This window comes from Styela clava, chromosome 5 (genome assembly GCF_964204865.1).
Source record: "Styela clava chromosome 5, kaStyClav1.hap1.2, whole genome shotgun sequence".
Taxonomy (NCBI): domain Eukaryota; kingdom Metazoa; phylum Chordata; class Ascidiacea; order Stolidobranchia; family Styelidae; genus Styela; species Styela clava.
This window is the reverse complement of record NC_135254.1, coordinates 12055670-12078681: the sequence shown is the minus strand read 5'-3', so window position 1 is coordinate 12078681 and position 23012 is coordinate 12055670. Positions and strand designations below refer to the sequence as shown.

Here is a 23012-nt window from a genome sequence, read left to right as displayed (position 1 = left end):
ATTGTTTCACAATAATACATAGCTCATACGACATACGCTTCCCTCATGTACTGCACGTTTCGTTGTACTGTTTTAAATAACGGCTCCATTTTACTATCTGGTTCTATGGTGCCTTGGAGCGGTAGTATAAGTACAACACCATTATGTTATTATTATGTTTTAGTTAAGAGCAACATGCTGGGAGCTGGGTTCATTTTTATTTCTTGGGTCATTGAATAATAAGACTACATAAGTAATACATGATTTGGCAAAAATCTAACTTGTTGTTATATCATGTTGTGTCTGACATTGTTTAATGTCGGTTTATCATTTGCGTTGCGTAAGTTCAAAATATCGAAGACAGTGACTAGCTGCATATTTAACCGATTTGTATTTAAAACAGTAATATACAGCGTGGTCCACAAAAGACGAGACCATCAATTTCTCGATTACTTATACGAAAATGAAGTGAATTATTTAATTTTGTCTATACTTGAAATTCTGTTTGCGTATGTTTGTACCCAGAAGTGTCCAAAAATATAGGACGTTTTGCACAAAAATCATGTTGCTCCTAGAATATGTTCCAAATGCCTTCCTCGGCAATTGCATTCTTTTTGCAACATTGAAACAACGAGAAAATTAGGTGAGTGGTTGAGATTTTGCAAAACTTCTGAATATAATCATACGCAAACAGAAGTTCAAGTGCAAATAAAATTAAATAATATTTTTGAAGAGAGAAATGTTTGATTTCCGTTTTCTAGATTACCCCGAATTTTTCAGAAGCGAAAATACTTTCAAACCCATGTTCAGTGTTTCATCTTTTTGGTAACAGAATTAAATTGAAATTTTCTCACGAGTGAGATCGGGTTAAAAGTATTTTGATTGCTCTTGCCAGTTCATTCTTGGTAGAGCGGGTATTTAGTGCAGTGACCGTACTTTTACATATCGGGAGAGATTCCCCCGACAGTGTCATACGAGCAGACTTAAGACTGTTTTTGAATGAAATGAAGCCAGATATTATCAAGCTGGTGGCATTTCACTAGGCTCAACCGTCACAATATACTAAACAAAACACAATATGATAAATGGAGAATTGTTTTGACTCTTTTCTTAGGGGGACGTTTGCTAGTTAAAAAGTCGTCCAAGGGGGCGCTGGCAGAAAAAAGTTTTGGAAACACTGGTTTAACACATAATCCATCCGTTTAAAATAGAAGTATAAGAATGCTTTGAAAATATTTGTGCTATTCAATAATTTTGGATAAATTCATTTAATTTTCACTTCACTTTATACGAAGCAATCGATATTTTCATGGTCGTTGATGGCCGAATATTTGTTTGTTTTCGAGTGGTAATACTTGGCTTTTGTACTTCTTAATACAGAGGGATGATACAAACAGTTGTGAAAACAAAGATTGTCCCATATCAAAATGTGTTTGTTCAAAATGTTTTGATGGAGATCTTGGAGAATCTGACATTGGTACTACTGTTCAAGGCAATGATCATTGTGAAAACTTCACCTGCGTTACTGGTAAAATTTGAACATTTTCATAAAAACTGTCTTTCTATGGAATAAGAATTGATAATTTGATATATGTTGTTTATTTACAGTTGTAGGTAAACTTTGTCCTGAATATATAGTTAATCGAGATCCATGTCCTACAAAAGATTGCGATGAAGAATTCGAGAATAAAACAACAACTTTGATTCCTGGGAAATGCTGTGATGCAGAAACTTGTGCATGCAAGGTATCGTTGGTATTGTTATCATTTTGTTTCAACAATATTTTAAAATCGTATTTTTCTAGATTTTACGAGTTTAGTAATTTTCTAAATACAAGTTTTTAATAGTTCATTTAAAAACTAAAATTCAGATTTATGTCAAACTTCAATTCATTTATTTTATACTAATTTGTGATTGAACTGTCTTTTACAATTCTCAGCCCTTCGAAGAACTTAAAAACATATGTGATGGATGGAAAAGTGACACATCACATTGTTCCGACCCAACACACATGGAATTGGTTCAATCAGGTTCTACTCTGCAACATCGATGCTGTCCTGAAATGGCTTGTCATTGCAAAGATAAGGAAACAATAAAATGCGACAAAGAGTATGAGAAGTTATATGTTTTTAGTTAACAAACTTTGTTCATTGCTTCAACTGATTATTCAACTGATTACAGTTTGTTTTCCCAAGTTTCTTATGAATCCTATAAAATATGTTATTTTATCCTACGTCAAGGTAGTCCTCTGATTGGATTTTGCGGACTCTTTGCTCATACACATTTCACTGTGGGTAGTTATTGGAATTTATGTCCACATTTTGAGCTTTGCTCTCTTGTTACTTTGAAGATTGTTTTTGAAGAGGTTTCTTCAAAATTAAGAAAACCTTTGCCGTGTTAGATTTTCACAAAAAAAATAATGATATTTAATGTTTCAGTTGTCTGAAGAGTCTTATGGATGCCAATTTATAAAACGTTCATCAAAATACATGCTAAACATTTTCCGATTAAAGTGCTTACTCTTTTTTTGTTACTTTTTCAGCGAAAATTACAAATGCCCAGCAAATTATACTAAAGTAAAAACAGCAGAGGTTACATCCACAAATTGTTGCCCTGACTTCAATTGTACATGTGATTGCTCCGGTGTGAAGTGCGAATGGGAGACGTGGAGTGCAAAGTCAAGGTATAACTTCAAAATGGGAAACAAACATCCGAAATCACTATAAGAAATGGTTCACACCGTCATATAAAGCTAGTAAAATCGAAAAATTATTTCATCAAAAACTTTTTCGAATTGGGCAGCGCTCTGCAAATTAGCAATTCAACTTTTGAGAAAACCATAATATACAGGGTGGTCGCTAGAAAAGCAAAAAATTTGAAGGTCAGGTTTGATCATGAATAAAATGCGTGCTTACTCATTTCTTTTTCGATACGTTTTTATTTTTTTTTAGGTTTTAAGTTGATTCATTTTAAGTCCTATGTGGTTTCTATACATGTTATATTGTCTAACATATGCCTTTGGAAAACTTTGTAAAAGTTATTCTTCGTAAAAATATATACCTGATGAACAAATTTTGTTTTTTTGTTCTTCAAATGTATGTTATCTAAATAATATATGCAGTATATCTATTCTAAATGATTGGTTTGGAATTAGCGAGTTCTCATAGCGTTCTCTTCGCTTTTTATGCCAATTAAAACCTGACATTTATCTTCTGTGCCAATTAAAATTTACATTTATCTTATGTCAACAGTGAAAATGTTTGTGACTGCAAGTGTAGCTGTGACCCCATAAAATGCGGGCCAGTGTTAACATGTTCACAATTCAAAGTTCCCACAATTAAAAGTTGGACAGATGGTATCTGCTGTCCAGTGTATGAATGTGTGTGTAATAAAACATGCAACGAAAGCAACTTGGATTGCAACATCTATCAGGATGTGGTAAGAACCAATTCTAATCGTTGAGTTATGATTACTATGTTCAGAGCTAATCAAGGACAACATTATTCAATCAGACAATTTTTAATTGATCGTGTTGTAATCAATGAAAATTCCTGAGATCCGAACAATGTTGTTCACTAACACATCGCTGTCTGTTTGATCTTTTCAACTGGTTATGTTTTAAATTAAATACAAGAATATGGACTTTTGATTTAAGTAACTTTAGTTTGGTAGCTTCTCCACTAGTGCCCAACTACATATAAATTAACCTGAATACGTTCAGAGGTTTGTTCATACACGTTAATTAAATTGGTTGGTCAGATAGATGATGCTGCCATCTGCAACTTCTACCCAAATTCCTAATGTGATTGGTATTCATTTTGCCTAAATCAAAAAAGCGTTCACCATAAAAATGGCTTGTTATGAAATCGTTTGTTTGGCAAGTACGTTGTATTCATGGAAATAATAGATGTAAATCTTTAATGCAGAAAAAGGCATATACTGATACAGAGGAATGTTGTCCAGAAGAAAAATGTGAATGTTCACAAAATAAAACATATCAAGAATCTTGTGTGGAATCATGTCCCGAAGGATACGCAATGTCATATAAAGACCCAGACACCAAATGTTGTGGAGAATGTATATGCACACACTGTAAAACGCCATCAGGAATGATGAAGGTATTTGAAAGACAATTGTTTTTGTTTGACATTACTTATCCTTGGATTAATGTTACTTGAAAACTGAAATAAAAAAATCTACATTTCAGTCTATTACTACTGTAAATGGTTTTAAGTTCAATGAGGCTAAACAAAGCCGAATGAATAACCAAATGCTAGTAATAATAGTAATAACAAAGTCAACTTTCAGAGAAATTAACACTTGTTTTCTCGCACAATTTTCAGGTTGGTACATCTTGGAATGCAACCGATGAGTTCTGTAATGTTACAAAGGTTTGTTCCGAAGTAAAGGGCACAGATGGTTGTCATACTGTAAAAACAATATATACGGAAAAATCTACATGCCCAACAAAAGATTGCGGGCCATTGCAGACAGCTAAACAACTCCCATCACTTTACCAATGCTGTCCCGAATATAGATGTGAATGCATCGTTAATGATACCGTTTTGAGAAAAGAATGCAAAAATTATGATGGTATTGAATGTCCACCTAACAAAGAATCAACCTTTATTGGCATTATTGACTGCTGTCCTTATTATGAATGTAGGTGCAAAGAATGCAAATACTCATGTGACCCGGGTTTTATTGCGGAGATGTTACAAAATAAAACTATAGATACCCAAGATTGCTGCTTTGACTACAGATGTATATGTGACTCATGTACATCAAAAGATGGATCTGTTATAAAAGTTGGACAGGTATTGCCTACAACAATTGTTTCTGGATGTGTTGTCAAGGAATTTTGCGTGAGATCAGACGATATATGTACATTAGGTATAGATGACCCATCAACCAAGTGTCAAACCGAAGAAAACTTCCAATCACAAACTTGTAAAACCCCTTACCAACATGCTATAGCCACTAGTTCCTTTATGGAAAATAATCTTTGCTGTGAGGAATTTTCATGTGAATGCAATGATACTACTATCAATTGCCCTCATTCCTCAGCCAATTGTTTTCCTAGCGAGAGGACGGAAGAAAAAGGTGTGATTCCCAATACTGGAGATTGCTGTAAGGATTATACGTGTGTTTGTCGAAATGATACTGAATTGGAAAGTATATGTGAAATGTCAAAAAATTTTGAATGTAAAGAAGATGGCTTCGTTAAACATAGGGTGAGTAAAATCCCAAAGTTTGCACTTTTCTAAACCAATTTATCACTCGTGGATGTATGACACAATAGTTAAAAGTATTGTAATATATGCTATGGTCAATACTTGCGAATATAGATTCAGTTACCATCTTTAAAATAGATCAGCAATTTTCAAACTTTTTAAGTCTCACCACATTTTTAGAATTACTTTGTTTTCGCACCCCACCTCAAAATAACTAGCAAACAATAGGCTAAAAATAACAGATAGTCGAAGTCGAAAATAATAAATAATAAAATTAACAAGCACAACAGTTCTATGCAAAGTCTAAACAATAAACAAATGTAAATATCCAAAATAAGGCGGGCAAGATAAAATCAAACATATCTTTTTAATTTCAATTAGCTTCACGCCCCCACAAACAATTGTCTACGCTTTCCTTGAAGAGCTGCCCCACAGTTCCAGAACTATTGCAATAGATGGAGTTGCATATCCAAGATGGGGTCTATTTTTTATTTGTATAGTATGGATTAATAAAGTATCAAATTACTATATGACAGTTGGGAAGTTCAGATCCATGCTGCCTGAATTTTACCTGTACATGTGATTCTACCAAATGCTCGGATTACGGATTTACTTGCGATGATGAATTGTATGAAAGATATGAAGTACCGGGAGGTACAACATGCTGTCCAAAATATGGATGCAGATGTGTCAACTGTAGATCCGGCGATGATGTTATAAGAAAGGTAAGGTCTAATTTGTTTGAAAAAAAATCATTGACTAAAAAAATCAATCCGCATACATATGCAAGAAAAGCAGTTGGTGGCATTGTCAATGCGACCCAATAACGCACAAACCAGCGCGCTTGCTTATTACTCTTGCATCAAGCAATGCATCTACTACTTCATACATCTGGGGTGTGTAAACTGTGGCACGTGGTTCAAATTTGGCCAACAAGGAAAAATTCATCCAGTTACTTCATCTGTTCCACATGTATTAAAGGTTGTACACCGTTGTCATACATTGTTAAGAACGTACCGTAAGTCAAACTTGTATGCTATTACTGCTAAAATGTACGAAATTGGTGTGCTGCCCAGTGTAATTGTAGAATTCCTCTTTTCAAATGATTTCAATCTTACAATTTTGCTGAAATTCAGCATGTGGGAAATATTCGACTTTTCATAAAACCTAATATGTGTGTGTCTGAATCAGGGATGTGCACGGTTTTAGTATCGGGGGCTGAAAATTTTGCCAACTTGGACTGGCGGGCCGTGTAAGTAAGACGTAAAGAGTTACATTTCATGAACAATGTTTAAAGTTTTACAAAAGCCAACAGTGAAAAACAATAAACTTCGTGCCAAAACTAAATTTAAACCCAATCTCAACCAAGTTCTGAGCTATTTTTAACTTAGACATCAAAATTTGGTTTCAGTTTAGTTGTGATAGCATCAGGCGGGCCAGATTGAGTTACCTAGCGGGTCGGATTTGACCAGGGGCCCGTACTTTGACCACGTCTGGTCTAAATCTTTATGCAAGTAACTAAACTGTATTGTTTTAACTGATATCCGTATTTTGGTGCTAATCAACACCATTAGATAAACCGCGTATATTTGTTCGTTTGCTGGTCTTTGTTTGTACTCTATCCTGCTTAATCATTGTCACATCATGGTAGCGTAATCAGGCTATAATTTTATTTTTAGACAAATCAGACTTGGACAAATGAATGCAATGTATACACATGTACTGAAGGAGAAGGTCAATGTCCCACCATCACTAATCGTCCTAGATTTGACTGTGAACCAGTGGATGTCGCCGATTGCGAAGGAGTAAGTTCATATATCAAAGCAACTGCTGTAGTATTTAAAATATCATCGCTATTTTTATAACTGCGCTGGCCGTGCGATGAAACGACTCTGAAAACTGTGGAAAACACAGTCTCAATTTTCATTTATATATAATTATCATATTATGGATATTATTTTTTGTTCGATATTAATACTTAGAGTCTAAATTATACAAATATATTGTATTATTTTAACTAATGATATTTCGTAATAAAACAAATAATTTAATGCATTGATTTGCATTATAATTTAAAAAAATGAAGTAAAATGATGAATAAAAATTATATGACAAAATGACTATGCAGTCAATTGATTTCTATCCATTCAACAATATTTTTCTCGTTTTATTGATTTGTGATTATCAATAATTAATTTATTGAACCGACCTACTTGTGATATACATGTGTTGCAGAAGCAATTGTTATTTATCCTTTATTAATTCATTCATTTTCCAGCGTGGTGGAGTTGTCAGAGGATTAGATCAATATGACGGATGCTGTAAGGAATGTGAGTGTTTATAGTCATTGTTAAACGAATCACCATTGCATTAGCTATACACAGGATAATTATTAAAATGCATTATTTCGCTATGAACACTTTTTAATTCGGGCTGCCAACTGTATTTCAGTAACAATAAGAATCCTATACCTAACCATCCCCTGAATATTTTTACAATATACTGATTTGACAATTACTTATTATTTCCCAGGTACGCTGTGTAAACGTGTTGAGAGAAAACAAAACTTGACAGCCACAACAATCGGCGGATTAAACTGTTGGTCTATTGAAGATATAGATATTGGAGCTTGTGAGGGGGCTTGCCCTAACACTGTAACTGTTAATTACAAAACGGGAACATCTGATGGTAAGATAGACTAAAGAAATATATCAATTTACTGATATATATTTATTTTGGTTTGTTCTTATTTCAAGTCTTTTATTGTGTGTTATGACAGCTATGTGCACTTGTTGCGAGCCGACTATCGAAGAATCGGTGGTGTTAATGACCTGTGATGATGGCTCTCAAAAAATGAAAGCAATCAACAAAGTCGGATCTTGCAAATGTACAAGTGACATCGGCCCATAATATTATAAGATCGAAAAGATGATAAACGTTTGCTCTGTATTATCTGATCATATTCTTTGTATAATTTGTGCTCTAAAGTGCTTTGTAGATGTAGAATTTTCCATTGATTAGTATATGTGCTTCATTATTAACCCATTAACTGATCGCGTTACTGTAATGTACATTATATTAATAAAGGAGAAATTTTAAATAATGCAATAAAAGTTATGTAACTGATAAATCTGGTCTATAGTTTCCTTGATTCTGTCATTCTGATTTGGTGGTTATTTGCGTATGGATAAACTAAACGCACATTAAAAATGAGATTTGCGAAATCCCGCTTTGAATATTTTTATTGTATAGATTTCATCAACTGTATATGTAATTCTGAAATGATATCGCAAAAAAATATTTCTACTTTTATTGTCTGATTCAACCTTATAATCATCACAAGCAAAAACACTATTTAGTATATTGCTAAATTTTTGGTAATTGTTTTTATTAGGCCGGGTATGTACCACATTGAAATGGGCTTTAGTTTCTTGGTATATAGTGCAATTGTTTAAACACGTCACAAGTGACGTAATAAAATTCAGCAGCTGCAAATTTTGTGTTTCATATTTGTGTCTTGTTGGAATTTTACGGCGAACTGAGACGTATAATTTGCATCTATATTTTAAAAAAATCACGAAATTTGAGGCGGAAACGTCCGTAAATGACATCAATCGACAGGATAGTTTTTTATACATAAAAATCAAAGGGAAAATTGTAGGAATCGTATCGCGACCTCCATAAAAGCTCCATCCAGCTATCGATTCTATATAATTACATGACTAGCGATGCATTGTCACACTTAGAGAATCTGAATTAACGAAATAAAAAAGACGAACTAATTGGTCTAAGTGCTCAAATGCAACGACACAAAACGTTAACAGACCGGAGTGGCTTAGCCAGGTTATAAAAGACAACCTTTCTCAATCTCGCAAAGTGAAAAAGATGCTTTTATATACTCTAGTCCAGGGGTGGGCAACTTCTCTAGTCGGCGGGCCAGATGTGGGAAAATGAAGTACTCGGCGGGCTGGATGATTACAAAAAATTCTTCGGTATCCAATCTTTATTAGATGCTCATGGTGATGCTCTAGAACAGTGGTTCCCAAACTTTTTCAAAAAAATTGTCTGACGGACCCCTTGCAATTTTGTTTTTGTTTCGCGGCCCTGTGCACTAATTGACTAAAATAAAACATTATCAAAGAAAGACAGAAAGATATCACATAAAACAAGATCACAACAAAAATAAATGCTCCACACGGTGTAGTGCAAAACATATATCCACCTGCGTTTATCACGATAAAATTACATACGATTATCTCAATTTTAATTTTAGAAGACATTTTGAAATTGATAATACAGAGTTGAAAACGTAAAAATATATGCCTACCGTTACCGTGTGTCAAAGACTAAATTTGACATCTAAAAACTAAAACGTAGTGCCTTTCTGACTGCGCTATATTTAACGCTATCCACCTTTCAAAACAAAAGCGTAAATCAGCATTTAGAAACGGAGTGGCATACTTTATCAACTACCTACTGTAATTCTCTCCTATAACAACAAGCATGCAAAAAGGCAGCGCCATCTACTCCTCCAAGTGCAGTTTTAAGTATTTAGCGGGATTTCCAAACAATGGCCGCTATGGCTAAACGGCGCTCCAGAAGTATATGTACCAAGATGTCGCACGACCTGAACCCTAACCGGTACACAATACCATGTTCAGGTTGTGCGCCATCTTGGTACACATAGATTACTTCTGGAGCTCAGGTTAAACCACGTCGACTGAATTTTTAGCTGCCCCAAACCGGTACCACGGCAACAAATTAAAAAATCATGTCGGGTAAAATTTTGATGCTGTAACCAAGGCATGTCGGATGTATTGGCAGGGCTGCCCCTGTTGGTGACAAACAATGAGTAGGTTGGTACTTTTTTTGGTATATTAAACAAAAATACGGCGCATGACTTTGTTAATATGCCGATAATACTGATTACTAAATTATAGCGCCATTAAACCATGGCATGAGACGCCGCGGTTTGTTCGTGGCAGGAGCTGCCATAGCTTTGTGACGTCACAATCGGGAAAGCCTAATCGAAACAAAAAGTGAAGAATCAGTGTCCTCAGCAGAGAATGTAAAGCATCATAATGCGATAAATGTGTCTTTCCAAATTTAAGCAGTTAATTTTGCATTATCAAACTTTGAGCCATCCAACAGATTTCTTTCGCGGACCCTCGGAAAGTACTTCACGGACCCCAATAGGTCCGCGGACCCTAGTTTGGGAACCACTGCTCTAGAATATTATACTGTCTATCTTGATACATTCTGGTTTAAATAAAGAAATATCCATAACCTTTTATTTGGATTAATCAAGAAAATCATGCAGAGCGGAAAAAGCACGCATGCTGATTTCCAGGTTTCTGAATCTTGCGAGATTTGAAGGAGCGCTTTCACGATGAATCGGAACCGAAAAAGCAAAAAGTGATTACTCAGCGCTAAGACGTCGCCGGGCCATTAATACCGCACTTATCAAACACCGATATGACGGCAGAGGAGAAATTGCGTAATAAACCAACATAACTTTGACCTATTAATCAAGAAAAGCATGCAGAACGGTAAAAGCACGAATGCTGATTTCCAGACTTCTGAATCTTGCGAGATTTGACGGAGCGCCTTCGCGATGAACCGAAAAGTATGATTACTCGGCGCCAAGACGTCGCCCGGCCATCCCGCACGTATCCAACAGCAATATGACGCTGGAAGAGAAATTGCATAATAAACCAACGTAACTTTGTCTTTTCGGCTTCGGTAAAGCGATTGAGACCGTTGATAAACAACAAAATGAAATTTTCCGTGGACCGGCAAAAAAGCCTCGCGGACCGGCACCGGTCCATAGAACGACGGTTGGGAACCACTGATCTAAAGCATATGAAACTTTTATGGTGTAAATGAATTCTCAATAAAACATGCCCTCCCCCAATAGTTTTCTGAGATTACATCGAATTTTTAAAAGTATTATTTGAGAGACCAACTTTTCAAATAGTCATCTTCAGTGTGAAACTGAATAGGGTGGGAGTTGACCTCGATGACCTCATGGTCGTATCGCTCCCTCCTGTCAAAACCGAAGCAATTTTATTTGGTTATGTATTTTTTTCGTATTGATGACTGTTTGTTTTTGGTTGACAAAATAATGAATTTGTTTATGTGGATATGGGTTATGTTTATGGCATGTTTACAACGCTTTCTGCTTTGACCTTATATTGTTTGTTTAACAAGTGTGCTAACGCAATTGTTTGTTCCCTAAGGCAATTGTTTATTTTACCAGCTTGCGCTGACAGTGCGGTGAGAGTAGATCGGCAACCTTCAGGAATGATGCGTCGGACCACATTACAGGGTGTGGTTGGATACAGTCAGCGGGCCGGTCAAAATCTCGTCGCGGGCCGGATCCGGCCCGCGGGCCGTATGTTGCCCACCCCTGCTCTAGTCTCTAGCAAACACTACTTTTGCATATATAATAAACATCTTAAACACGAAGAAATGGACTTTGAAATCACTGTAACAAGATCAACATCAACACGATCCATATGTACATTTCGTGTCCAATGAACATTTTATGGCGTGTGCATTATCTAAATATTCATCCACACTCGACGTGTCAAAACTTGTTTGCCAGTTTTTATCAGACATATTAGATCTTTGTCTTGCAACATCTGACGCCATTTCGAGGTTATAGATTTGTTCTGAAATTAAACAATAACTAAATTAGGTTCAGGATGATAAGGTACAACGATCTAGAAGCGAGAAAATCTGTCTCCAGAACCCTATTTCAGAGTTGAAGTAGTCAATTCGGCGTAACGAAAGATAAGATGACACGTCGTGCTGATTCTTGTGAACTTGCATGCCATCTTTGTGGCGTATTTCAAGTAACGTTTGTTAGTTACAGCTGTCTTCGCCACACAGTATTTGCGCCTGGGGAAAATGACTATTGCAGACCACACCGGTTTACGTCACGATTATGTCGCCTTCTCACAACCCCGGGATCAGCGCTGGATTAGCCATTAAACAATATAAGCACGTGCTTATGGCACCAAGCAAAGAGGGTGATCACAGAAATTTTATAGCAGAATTTTATATAGTTTATCGGTGTTTATTGAAATATTATGAGTTTTACAGACGACTCAAACATCAAAATGTTTGCTTATTTTTTGTCTTCAAGTAGCCTATTAACCTTCTTTATTAAAAATAAACACTGAAACTCATTTATTGAACACGAAGTGGGCCCAAGAGTCGTTTTCATAATTTTTTATTGTTGTTTCTTCCAATTATTCTCCTTGCTGCTGCATTTTTGTTTTAAAAAAAATCACTTTTCTCTCCAACTATTGGACCAATAAACTATTTGCACTACTCGTATGTGGCGGTTCCGGGATCGCATTTCAACGATCTAGTGGCCAGCGAACTCGGGAGTTTTTTGATAAGGTAGACCGGGGTGGTCCAAACCCTGTCACGCTGATACATTCCGTGCGACCCACAAAACAATTTTAGCGTATATTTGTATCTAATAGCAGAACATTTTCGAGTTTTTTCAGCTAATCCAACTGGGGTTGGGATCCCGAGAATCAAACCCTTTTTCTAAAGTTTTGTGTTTTTATTTTGGTAAAAACACTGCTCTGTTTTCAAGCGTGGGCGACGTGACAATAGTGATAGAACGCAGAGCCGACTTAACGTTGCGCAATCCAGTTTTTTTTTTAGCTAGGTCCCGAAATACCAACTTAGACGGACTTGGTTGTTATTTGAGGATGGCGCTAAGCTTGCTCACGCTTCAAGTTTTTAAATTACTCAAATATATATAACAATTCGTAATAAAAATGAGTGACACAAGAAAGGTGACATAAGGAAAACAGGGCAAAACGCATTTCCATTCTCCGACTTGCGGCCCGCAAGAAGTTTTTGCGGTCCTTCAACCTTGAACCACCTTGAAGTAGACTACTATAGGTACCGGTAAAATTTTAAACTACAGTTGTGACTGGTATCTTTTGGTATTTCGATTCACGTTGGGACCGGGCGCATGAATCTGTAACACCCCCTCAGGATTAGAGCTCAACCAATATACCGGCCCGATATTGCGTGTTTGCCAATATATATATCATATCGGCAGTGAACGGCCTATATATATCGGTTACTTAAAAAATCTAAAGTTGTTCTTGAAAGTTGTTTTATTGACTTTTGGTTGTGATTATTTTTAATGGATAATACACTTATGTGGTTTACTGTTTTTATAATTTAAATTACACATAAGGGGGCACCAAAGTCTTCAGTGCTTAGGGCACTAAAGGGGCATAGAGATGATATGAAAGAGAGGACTCCTCCAAAGGTCAAATTAGGGCACTATGATTTCTATGCCAATTGTTCGTACATTGTCAATGTCAGGATAAGCGATGAAACTGAATTGTTCCAAACAGCAGAATAAATCATGAAATACACGTAAGCAAGTACACCGTTGAAATCCAAATTACGACTCCAACTAGAACGGTAAAAACGAAGGCAAGCAACTCTTTAGCAAAAGTTTTCGTATTAAACGTTGCATGAAAATATCATATGGAAAATGAATTGGGCTACAACCGTTTTCAGACAAATAACATGCGGTATTAGCAATAATGGGTTAAAAGGAATCATGTGGAGATCCCTTGGAGATCCTTCCCCAAAGCATACCTAACGCAATTATAATATTGGATCATATGAAGATCTTCCCCTAAACCGACTTTAAATTATCGGAATCCATAGTAACTATCCTTGTGTAGTTGCTGCATAAAATTCTTATTCTAAAGTTGTTTAGCGTATTTTGGAATATTTAGTGAGTGTACAGTTTATGACAAAAGATAATTGATCCATCGAGAAAGTTTCCACGCTATTGAGTCAGACCGAAGGATACACGCCGCTAAATCAATAAGCCAGCGATCTCTGATCGCTATCTTGTATTGTTTAATTGTTGAACGGAGAGCAATATGAAATTTATACGTAAGATAATGCTCACTTTAGGGATGTAAGTTTCGAATATTTTTTTTCGAATCGAATTTCGAATCACAAAGTTCCGATTCGAATATTTCCGAATCTGATTCTATTTAGTATATCATCATTAACTATCTTCAAATTTGGAAGAAATATCGTATAAAATTTGAAGAAATATCGTATAAATTTTGATAAAATAACAATAATGAGCTTGAAAAATGAAGAAAGTTACTAGAAAAACACAATGCGTGGATGTATCAACTACCAAATATATTGCGGCTAAGATAAATTTTTTGTTACATAAAGGTATACTCAGTTACATATTAACTTACATACAATAATGTTTGCAAACAATACAGGGTGTATAGCGATTGTTTCTTCTATAATTGACCTTCAAAATTCCCTCAAATGATAAACGCTAGTTAGTACCGTATGCGCCATGAATCATGAGCCGTCCATGATTTTAAAAGAAGCAATGGTAACGTGGGAAGAAGCATCGCAGACATATTTATAAGGAGTAAAGCAGTGATGTTTTATTATAATCATTTATGTAGATAATTTGAAGAAACGTTTATATATTAAAATATTTGCAAAACTTTGTAACATTTCGAGTAGTCGACCAAAATTGGGCAAAACCATTGGTCCCTCGAAAGCTGCTACCAAAATAAAATATAACGACTCTGGGAGTGTCACGGTTTTGGAAAGCTGTAAACGTAGGAAAAACAAACGCTTTTGGTCGTTATCAAAGCAGCGCCGCTGTGACATGCATTTGTCTTGTGTTATCTATAAAAAAAAATTTAAATAGAATCAAGCCCTTTTTTCCTAAAATGCTTCGAATCGATTCGAATTGATGTTGATTCGAATCGCTTCGATTCGAAATTCTGAAACTTACATCCCTAGCTCACTTACATGTAATTATTTATTCTCGCGTTACTATGGTGTTTGATCAATTTTCAGATATAATTCAATGGTGGCCAACAAGCCGATCGCCACGTCTCGAGTAATCGATCCCCACGTCTCGAGTAATCGATCGCGTCTGATGTTGAGTGAACTTAATAACATACTCCAAAAAATTGAATCAGTTTCACTCAGCTCCCGTCGTGTGTTTTAAAACAGAATGAATACATTACTGTAGATGCGCAAAATACGATATACACATGCAGTATTTGAGTCTTGGCACGTCCGATAGGACAGAGCATATTATTACGTAAAAAATGAAAGTTTCATAGGAATGAACGTCTTGACTGACAAACGATCCTACAATAGGCTCTTCAGTAGCCTGTGTAAAAGTTATTGTCTCACTCCAAGAGTGTGTGATAAATTTTATTCGCATAACGGTAGCAGTGGCATCAGGATGCCCGGTTTTTTCTAATTCCTTGCTAGCGAAGAATCAGACTTGAAATTGCAAATTAGATAGGCTACTGAAGTTTGATCAGTCCAAATTAGGCAGGCCTTGGATCTGATTCTGAATTGTACGATTTAAATAAATCTTAAATAAATGATGAAACATTCTTCCGGTACAATTACATAATCAAATTAGTAATTAATGAATGGAGCATATAAAATACAAACATGGTCGTATTTCACGGCAATGGATGATAAATGCGTCAGCAGATAATGTGGCTACCTTATACTTTTTCCTTATAGGGGCCAGACAAATGAAAGCGTAAATAATGTATTGCGAAAGCTTTCGCTGCTTCAATACATAATATTGGTTCAGGACGATAAGCAAACAAGTCAGAATACAGTGGCAGACTAATATGAAGGTCTTTGATGCTATTTCTGTATTTTAAGGAAGTCAGCGTTTGCAATATTCACGTAGAAGAGGTTAGATAAATGCTTCTTTCTGCGAAACGTGAACTTCAATATATATAATGCTAGTCATTTACCAGTCGCTGCAATTTTTATATAAATACTAGTGTGTTATACAAGATAGCTTTTGTTCGTCAAACAGTGAAAATGCTATACGTATTCTATGAGGATGAAAGCTAGATACGCAGGATATTCACCCAATCATTTCTAAACGTATAATATCTATCTTCATATCTTTAATCATGCACTTTTGCCACGCATCAGGTGTATGCGAACAAACACAGCAGCATTTTCTTTTTCAAGTATTCTGAAGGAGAAGGTAGACAGTTCGATATATTTGACTTAATTTTTTCTTAACCTGACAGATAACATCGATACTATTGAGTTGAAAAAACTGTGTGTATGATGATAACTCCGTTGGACATCTTATCAATTGAATCGTGGCTTCTGATTGCAAGCATAGCTTTACTTATCAGGTTGGTGTAAAGTAGACTGAGTAAGTGTATATAAATTTCCTTTAGAATAGGTCTAGCGCTTTTACCTTTTGACATTGGCGTTCGACTGAATGATTTCCACGAGGATAATCGATTGCTATATGTGCAATAAGGCCAATCAGGCAGTTCGGGTCTGCGCAAACCAACAACATAGCATTTACATACCATTGCGGACAATTAGAGTTGTAGTTTATAGTCAAAGCACATTTAAAAAAAGCCTTCCACTTCCAGGTATTATTTGAATCGAAAATGGAGCTACTTTGAAAAACTCAACATTCCCTATGATCCACCATCTTTCTTCAAACTTGGAAGCCTCTTGACTGCTTTCAGCAAAGATGTGAGATAAAATATTATAAATACCTCTTTATTCAGAAAAATTATCGGAAAACTTTTCATAAATTGGTACCTTGTCATTATTTTTTCGTTTTTTTCAGTTTATATATTAGGTAGAAAAAAAATTTGTAACAGCATTGAACAATGTTTATATGAAATCAATTTGTCCAAATGTAATCTAATAACGTTGCCGTTTTTTCTACTTTTGTTTGGACATTATGCAGGAATACAGTGTAACTTTACATTTCTATCCCTTTCTTTATTGGCAGAACAATTAACTAAACTGACAAGCTTAGGTATGATTTTTACAAATAACCGATTCTGGTCGAAGCTCGCATCTGAGTGCTAATGAATTTTGGTAGTCTGTCAGATTTTCTCCCTTATTTCATAAATTTAAAAATAAAAATATAATATCTTCAGAAAGCATTTGAATACGACAACGACTGTAAGAAGAAGTACGGTAATATATGGGGGTAAGAATATGGTGTCTTGCTTCAATTTACCTGTGGTAGTAGTAAAATATTTCCTTTAAAAAGTAATTTAATTACCGTATTTCACATTTCCCCTACAATCTGAATAATACTAATCTGAATTAGTGTAATATTTCTAAAATTGAATAATAAAAATCGATTGAAATGGGGCATTCTGAACCCGAAACCATGCAGTTGTTTTAGCACATGGATACAATTAGGTCTTTTATCATGGTTTGCTTGCATCGATTGAAGCTTATTCATTGCCATTTCAAAATGGTTGAGAGGCACGAGGCATGACTATTCAATAATGTTATTCATTTTATATTCAATATTTCGGGTTAATCGCCATTGCACGGCTATTGAAAAACATTGTTCGGTCAATTTCGACACTCCTATTTGATTACCGGAAAAACTGTCGTGTTAATATAATGAAACACCATTTTAGGGTATTCGTAGGAGTATCACCCAGTTTAACAATCCATGATCCTGATATTTTGAGACAAATTTTCATTAAGGAGTTTCAAACATTTCCAGACAGACAGGTTAGTTTTACCATACTTCGCATACATGATATTCTGGTTGTAAAACATTTTGGAAAGTCTGTAGAATCTGCAGTGGATTTTTAGTATCTGTGATCTGAAAATTGAGTAAATTCTCATATAAATGCATCCCTAATTGTCGACGGTGACTATTTATATTAGCACTCCATCATCTTTCAATTATACATATTTTTTCTACAAGTTTGTCTTTCACTTTATCAATTTTTCGCTTATTCTATTTTTTGCCGTTCTTGGACTAAACTTGCGATGCTCACTTTGTTTCATATTGTCTTGTCACGCAATGATTACATTTATTGCACTAATTCACAAACAATTTCCATTGGGAGAGCATGATACATACAAAATGCCAGCTTCGTACAGAGTCAAAGTTTTATTTAATTATAATTTTTTATGAAAAATTCAAAACTGTCGCTAAACGTTTTAGAAAAATTTGCTTAAAATAAGTGGAAAAGAATTGAACAACGGATTAACCGCAGTCCAGGGAAATCAATGGAAACGAATAAGGTATGGATCGTAAATATTGAACCGCATGAAATATTAAAAAAACATCCCGAATAGGAAAGTGTCAGAAAGGAATAGTGATGAAAAATTTATTTTACTACATTTTTTTATAATCGCTGTATAGGGATTAGAGATAACCGGGATACATTCATTTTTTGATAAAATAAATTTTGATTTCAAACTAAACTGCTGCTCAAAGAGTATGCAAATATGTTTTTATTATTATTGTTAAAAGCTTTATTAAAATCAGTGTTGGTTGGGTAGTTGGGCAAAAGCAACACTACACAACACACTTCCGATACACTCCGAACACTTCCGATATTATCTCGCAATGTAAATATTAATGGAGCCGGGAAAAATTTTTGAAGTGAAAAATTTGATAGGCTATGATTTTAATTTATACATCAATTTTTATAAAATTCTCATTGAAGAACGACAATGACACCAACGTTTTCAACTTCAAAACTGAAGCAAATGTGTGGTATAATAGAATGGTGTGCTGGCAATACTGTTGATGCACTGAACCGAAAAGTTGAGAGTAACAATGGGGTTTTCAATTCAAAGGAGTAAGTTATACCGTGGTCTCATTCAACAAAAAATTTGCTATAATTTCTTGTTCTCGAAATAAATTGTTTGCCATTATGATAACAACATCTGAGACGCACTTCAACGAAATACCTGAATTTTATCATTGGTGCGGTTATTTATCATGGATATTCCGATATTTCCAGAATCTTTTCCCGCCTTTCATTGGATATAGTATGCTCAGCAGCATTTAGCACCAAAATTCACTCGCAAGATGACAGAGTTGAAGAGCCTGAAGCTGCAAAAAATGCCAAAAAATTGTTTTCCGGAACAATATTCAGCCCCCTGATCATATTGCTCCGTAAGTTTAATTGAAAGTTTTACATCTTTACCAACTCAGATTGCATTGTTACTCTAATCATATTCTACATATCCCACGAAATTATTTGTCGAAAGTATGAATTTCCTAACGGCATATGAAAACTACACCAGAAGTCATACTTGGAATTATGTAGTTGTTCGTGGTCGAATTCAAATAACTTTGAACGGAAATGCGCCATATTTTAGAGGATTTCATCAGTCTACTGTTATACTCAGACGCGTAACTAACTTTGCATTTTGCAAATATCCTAATCACAAGGAAGGTGTACGATTTTTCACAGGAAAAGTTTTCATTTTTATTGAAAAATAATAATATTTCGTAAATGATAAATGAATATTGATGTTGTTTCAGTTATTTTTCCATCTCTGGAAAAAATAATTGTAAAATTCAACCTTGCATTGTTTGGAAGTGGTGGATTAGAATACTTCAAAAAACTAACACATCACCTAATAAAGCAACGAGAGGAAAATCCACATGAACATGTAAGTATTGTGTTGCTTCATTACAGACAATTTTGATGTAGCTGGAATGAAAGCAATAAATTACACATGCTTGTATAAACTTCCCCCAAAATATTGACAGTTTAGCAAATCGGGCATGTCTTGAATCAAAGTGATCACAACATGATTTTGTTGAATTTATATCTAAAATTTATGTTTTCTTCCACAGACTAGAGTAGATCTTATGCAACTGATGTTGGATGCTAAAGTATCCGAAGAAAAAATAAAAGAAGGTGCAGAAAAAGGTTGGTATCTTGACATATGTAAGCTTGCGCTTCAATTTTAATAATCACTTTAAAGTTGTCATATAGTTACAGTATCTATTTCTGGGTCAGGTTAGATTACATATTTGCAATTGCTGTCATATCTCTTTTCTCCGATACGGTTCTTTTGTAATAAACTTGAACATCTAGTAATAACTTTCTTTACTTTTGTTCACTTTGATACGACATTTGTCAACCTTCAGGCATGACAAATATCGAAATCGTTGGAAATTCAATTTTAATGATTTTGGCTGGTTACGAAAATACTGGAAATACAATGAGCTGGACAGCTTATAATTTAGCTCAACATCCTGAAATACAGGTCAAAGTTCAAGAGGAAATCGATGAAATGATGAAAGTTCAGGTAAAATGATTCCTACATTCATGGGTCAATTTTTACTTTCCGACTTGTCCCGCGCCTATATTAACGTTGTTTGCTTTGCCTTCAATCCCCTGCACGATGAGTAAACGGTTTATTCAAATACAGCCAATAACTTTGTACGCTCAAAGATGATTCGATAAAAACATAGTATTCGCTAAGTAGTAGTATTTTTTAGCTTGGAGATTTATATGTGGGGTTTAGTTTGGGACGCGGAAAATAAAATCTTCTCAATGTTCAGAAAATATTTGCCGACCCGAAGCGACTGCTAAGCGTACAACAATGCCTTTATCGCAATTATTATGTTTGACTAACATTGTGTGGAGTAGCATATACGCGTGGAATTGGTGTCATTTGACCGCTCTCTCAAGTTTTATTATATCGATAATTATTCATTAAAATTAAATCAGCAAATCTCATTCATTCTTGAAAAGTTTCGATTTTGTATTTACAACGGACATTGCTTCAAAACGTATTTGTTTTTATACAGGGCAAGTTTGACTACGAAGGTGTGACAAGATTGAAGTTGTTGGACATGTGCATCAACGAAACGCTCCGACTTTACATGCCGATTTTAAAGTTTGTATATTTTACGAAATATCTATATTCGTTTCCATAATGATGAAATGTCATCTGCATACCTGAAGTACACTTCTAGTTTTTGAGTGTGATACAATTCGGTCAATGTTCCGCTTCATATAGATTAATCAGGGGTTACAGACGTCCCGACATATTTCAAGTGTACAACTGGAAACTTGGATTTAAACACAAAAGTTGAATTAGATCATAAGTAAAATTAAAAAAAATCAAAAATTCCCTATTGAGGGTTACATGTTGCAATATTTTGTAGGAATGCTCGTTTCTGTGAAAAAGAAATCACTATCAATGGCTTAACAATTCCAAAAGGTATACAGATAAATGTACCAACGTTTGGACTAGCACATGATCCCGAATATTGGGATGAACCTTACGAATTTAAACCTGAAAGGTAAAATTTTCATATTCATTAAGTGAAGATAAATTTTAAGGATGCGAGTTTGTCGACCTTGGATCGCATTCCCGATCTACATCGCGTTTCATTTTTTTTTTTTTTTGACATTGATTGAAATCTATATACTGGATTGATATAGCATACGTCAAATGACCGGTCTAAACGCGATTTCATACCATGAATGTATTAAAATCTTCATTTGAAAATCGTACTGCTTGTTGTTATCAAACCCATTGAATATTTTTTGTCCCATAACTGTGCGAAATGTGTGTCAATTATTCAAAATTTAACGCTCGTTTCGCCAATGAGAATAAAAACTCCGGGCACGTTGGTGTGCATATTGTAGCCAGTGATATTTTAAGGTATACAATCATGATCTTTTATTATATTCTTTACTGCTTTTCTGCGCGGTGTTGAATATCAATATTAAATGATCGTTTTCAGGATGCGGGACATGAGCCAAATTGACCCAATGGTTTATCAGCCGTTTGGGGCAGGACCACGTAATTGTATTGGGATGAGATTTGCTTTGATGGAAATTAAAATGTCTCTAGCAAAACTTCTGCATAAATTCACTTTCAAACCTGCTGAAAATACACCGGTAAGATAAAAAGGAATAGACTCTGAATATTGACTACATTTAGAGAATACAATGTGTTACTGATGATGTTATGTATATACTTTTAAAAACATTTCTTTCGCTTTTGACGTTCATGACAGTTACCGCCTCGACATTGTTTCTCCCGCTACCCTCTCTTCTAAAAAACATTAATATTTTTCCATCCTCATCTCCAAATTAGGTGAATTAAATATGGTTGGAATCTCGAAATTTATTTATGTGCCTTATAATGTAATTTGGTCTTTCAAAATACTGTGGGGTGCAAACTATATGAGCATATTCTATCTTAGTATTTGTTTGGTATTTTTGGACGTAGTTGAATCACTTTAAGAAAAAGAACGGTGAAATATTATTTTATGAATGATACCTGGGCGCTGTTTTTTGATTTGCCATGGCTATCGCAGGAACTTTTTTTTATTCAAGAAGAGTAAATCCTTTAGCACAGTGTTTGGCGCTCCAGGATTGTATGTACCAATATGGGGGTAACTAATTTTGTTCGCCTACTCTACATCAAGTTGTGTAAAGGGACTGCAACCTATGGACCTGGGGTATATTTACTTGACTAACACAGGCAGTTCCCGGCTTCGTAATAGAACTAAAAAAAGGAAAATCCGAATAAAATCATGGCGTAGCCCTTACCTGGTACACACACTACGGGAGTACTCAGTGTTTGGCCAAACACCATTCAAATTATAAATTATTCCATTTTCAGGCACCTCCTCTGAAGTTAAAATTTGGCATATCTGTGCGTTCTGAGGTTGATTTCAACTTAATCGCCATACCTCGAGATTCTGTTGCCACATAATTGCACTTGAGCTAATTCTGTTATTGCTTGATTGGCAGAATTTGCCGACTTTAGCTTTGTATTAAACCTAATTTCTTATTGGTATCACCATCATCATTTGTAACTCTTTGCTGAACCTATATATACTATATATATGTTTTCTTACTGCAGTATAAATGTAATATTTGTTAGTGTAAACTGGGAATTATTAAAAATGATTACGAAATCATCGTTTGGCATTGC

General features: G+C 35.1%; 2 protein-coding genes across 4 annotated transcripts in view; both read left to right on the top strand.

Annotated features, from left to right (window-relative positions):
• LOC120344168 (mucin-5B-like) overlaps nucleotides 1–8708 on the top strand; it is a 51978-nt gene extending 43270 nt beyond the window's left edge. For 2 of the 3 annotated variants that reach the window (XM_039413276.2, XM_078112645.1), the window contains 12 exons: nucleotides 1360–1507; nucleotides 1588–1724; nucleotides 1919–2088; nucleotides 2522–2662; nucleotides 3231–3417; nucleotides 3906–4097; nucleotides 4323–5213; nucleotides 5750–5938; nucleotides 6893–7018; nucleotides 7492–7543; nucleotides 7746–7901; nucleotides 7993–8708. In XM_039413276.2, the coding sequence (XP_039269210.2) occupies nucleotides 1360–1507; nucleotides 1588–1724; nucleotides 1919–2088; nucleotides 2522–2662; nucleotides 3231–3417; nucleotides 3906–4097; nucleotides 4323–5213; nucleotides 5750–5938; nucleotides 6893–7018; nucleotides 7492–7543; nucleotides 7746–7901; nucleotides 7993–8123 (2520 nt within the window). In that variant the 3' untranslated portion in view covers nucleotides 8124–8708. The remainder of the gene's footprint in view (nucleotides 1–1359; nucleotides 1508–1587; nucleotides 1725–1918; nucleotides 2089–2521; nucleotides 2663–3230; nucleotides 3418–3905; nucleotides 4098–4322; nucleotides 5214–5749; nucleotides 5939–6892; nucleotides 7019–7491; nucleotides 7544–7745; nucleotides 7902–7992) is intronic. The other variant, XM_078112646.1, reaches the window with a different exon arrangement.
• A 7250-nt stretch (nucleotides 8709–15958) lies between these two features.
• LOC120344872 (cytochrome P450 3A21-like) lies at nucleotides 15959–22998 on the top strand. The gene is made up of 15 exons (XM_078113195.1): nucleotides 15959–15980; nucleotides 16331–16441; nucleotides 16691–16796; nucleotides 17213–17265; nucleotides 17711–17807; nucleotides 18250–18329; nucleotides 18758–18892; nucleotides 19058–19212; nucleotides 19585–19715; nucleotides 19903–19978; nucleotides 20200–20360; nucleotides 20866–20954; nucleotides 21226–21363; nucleotides 21811–21967; nucleotides 22698–22998. Exons 2-15 carry the CDS (start codon nucleotides 16368–16370, stop codon nucleotides 22788–22790), a joined length of 1545 nt encoding a protein of 514 aa, XP_077969321.1. The 5' UTR covers nucleotides 15959–15980; nucleotides 16331–16367; the 3' UTR covers nucleotides 22791–22998.
• The last annotated feature ends 14 nt before the right edge of the window (nucleotides 22999–23012 follow it).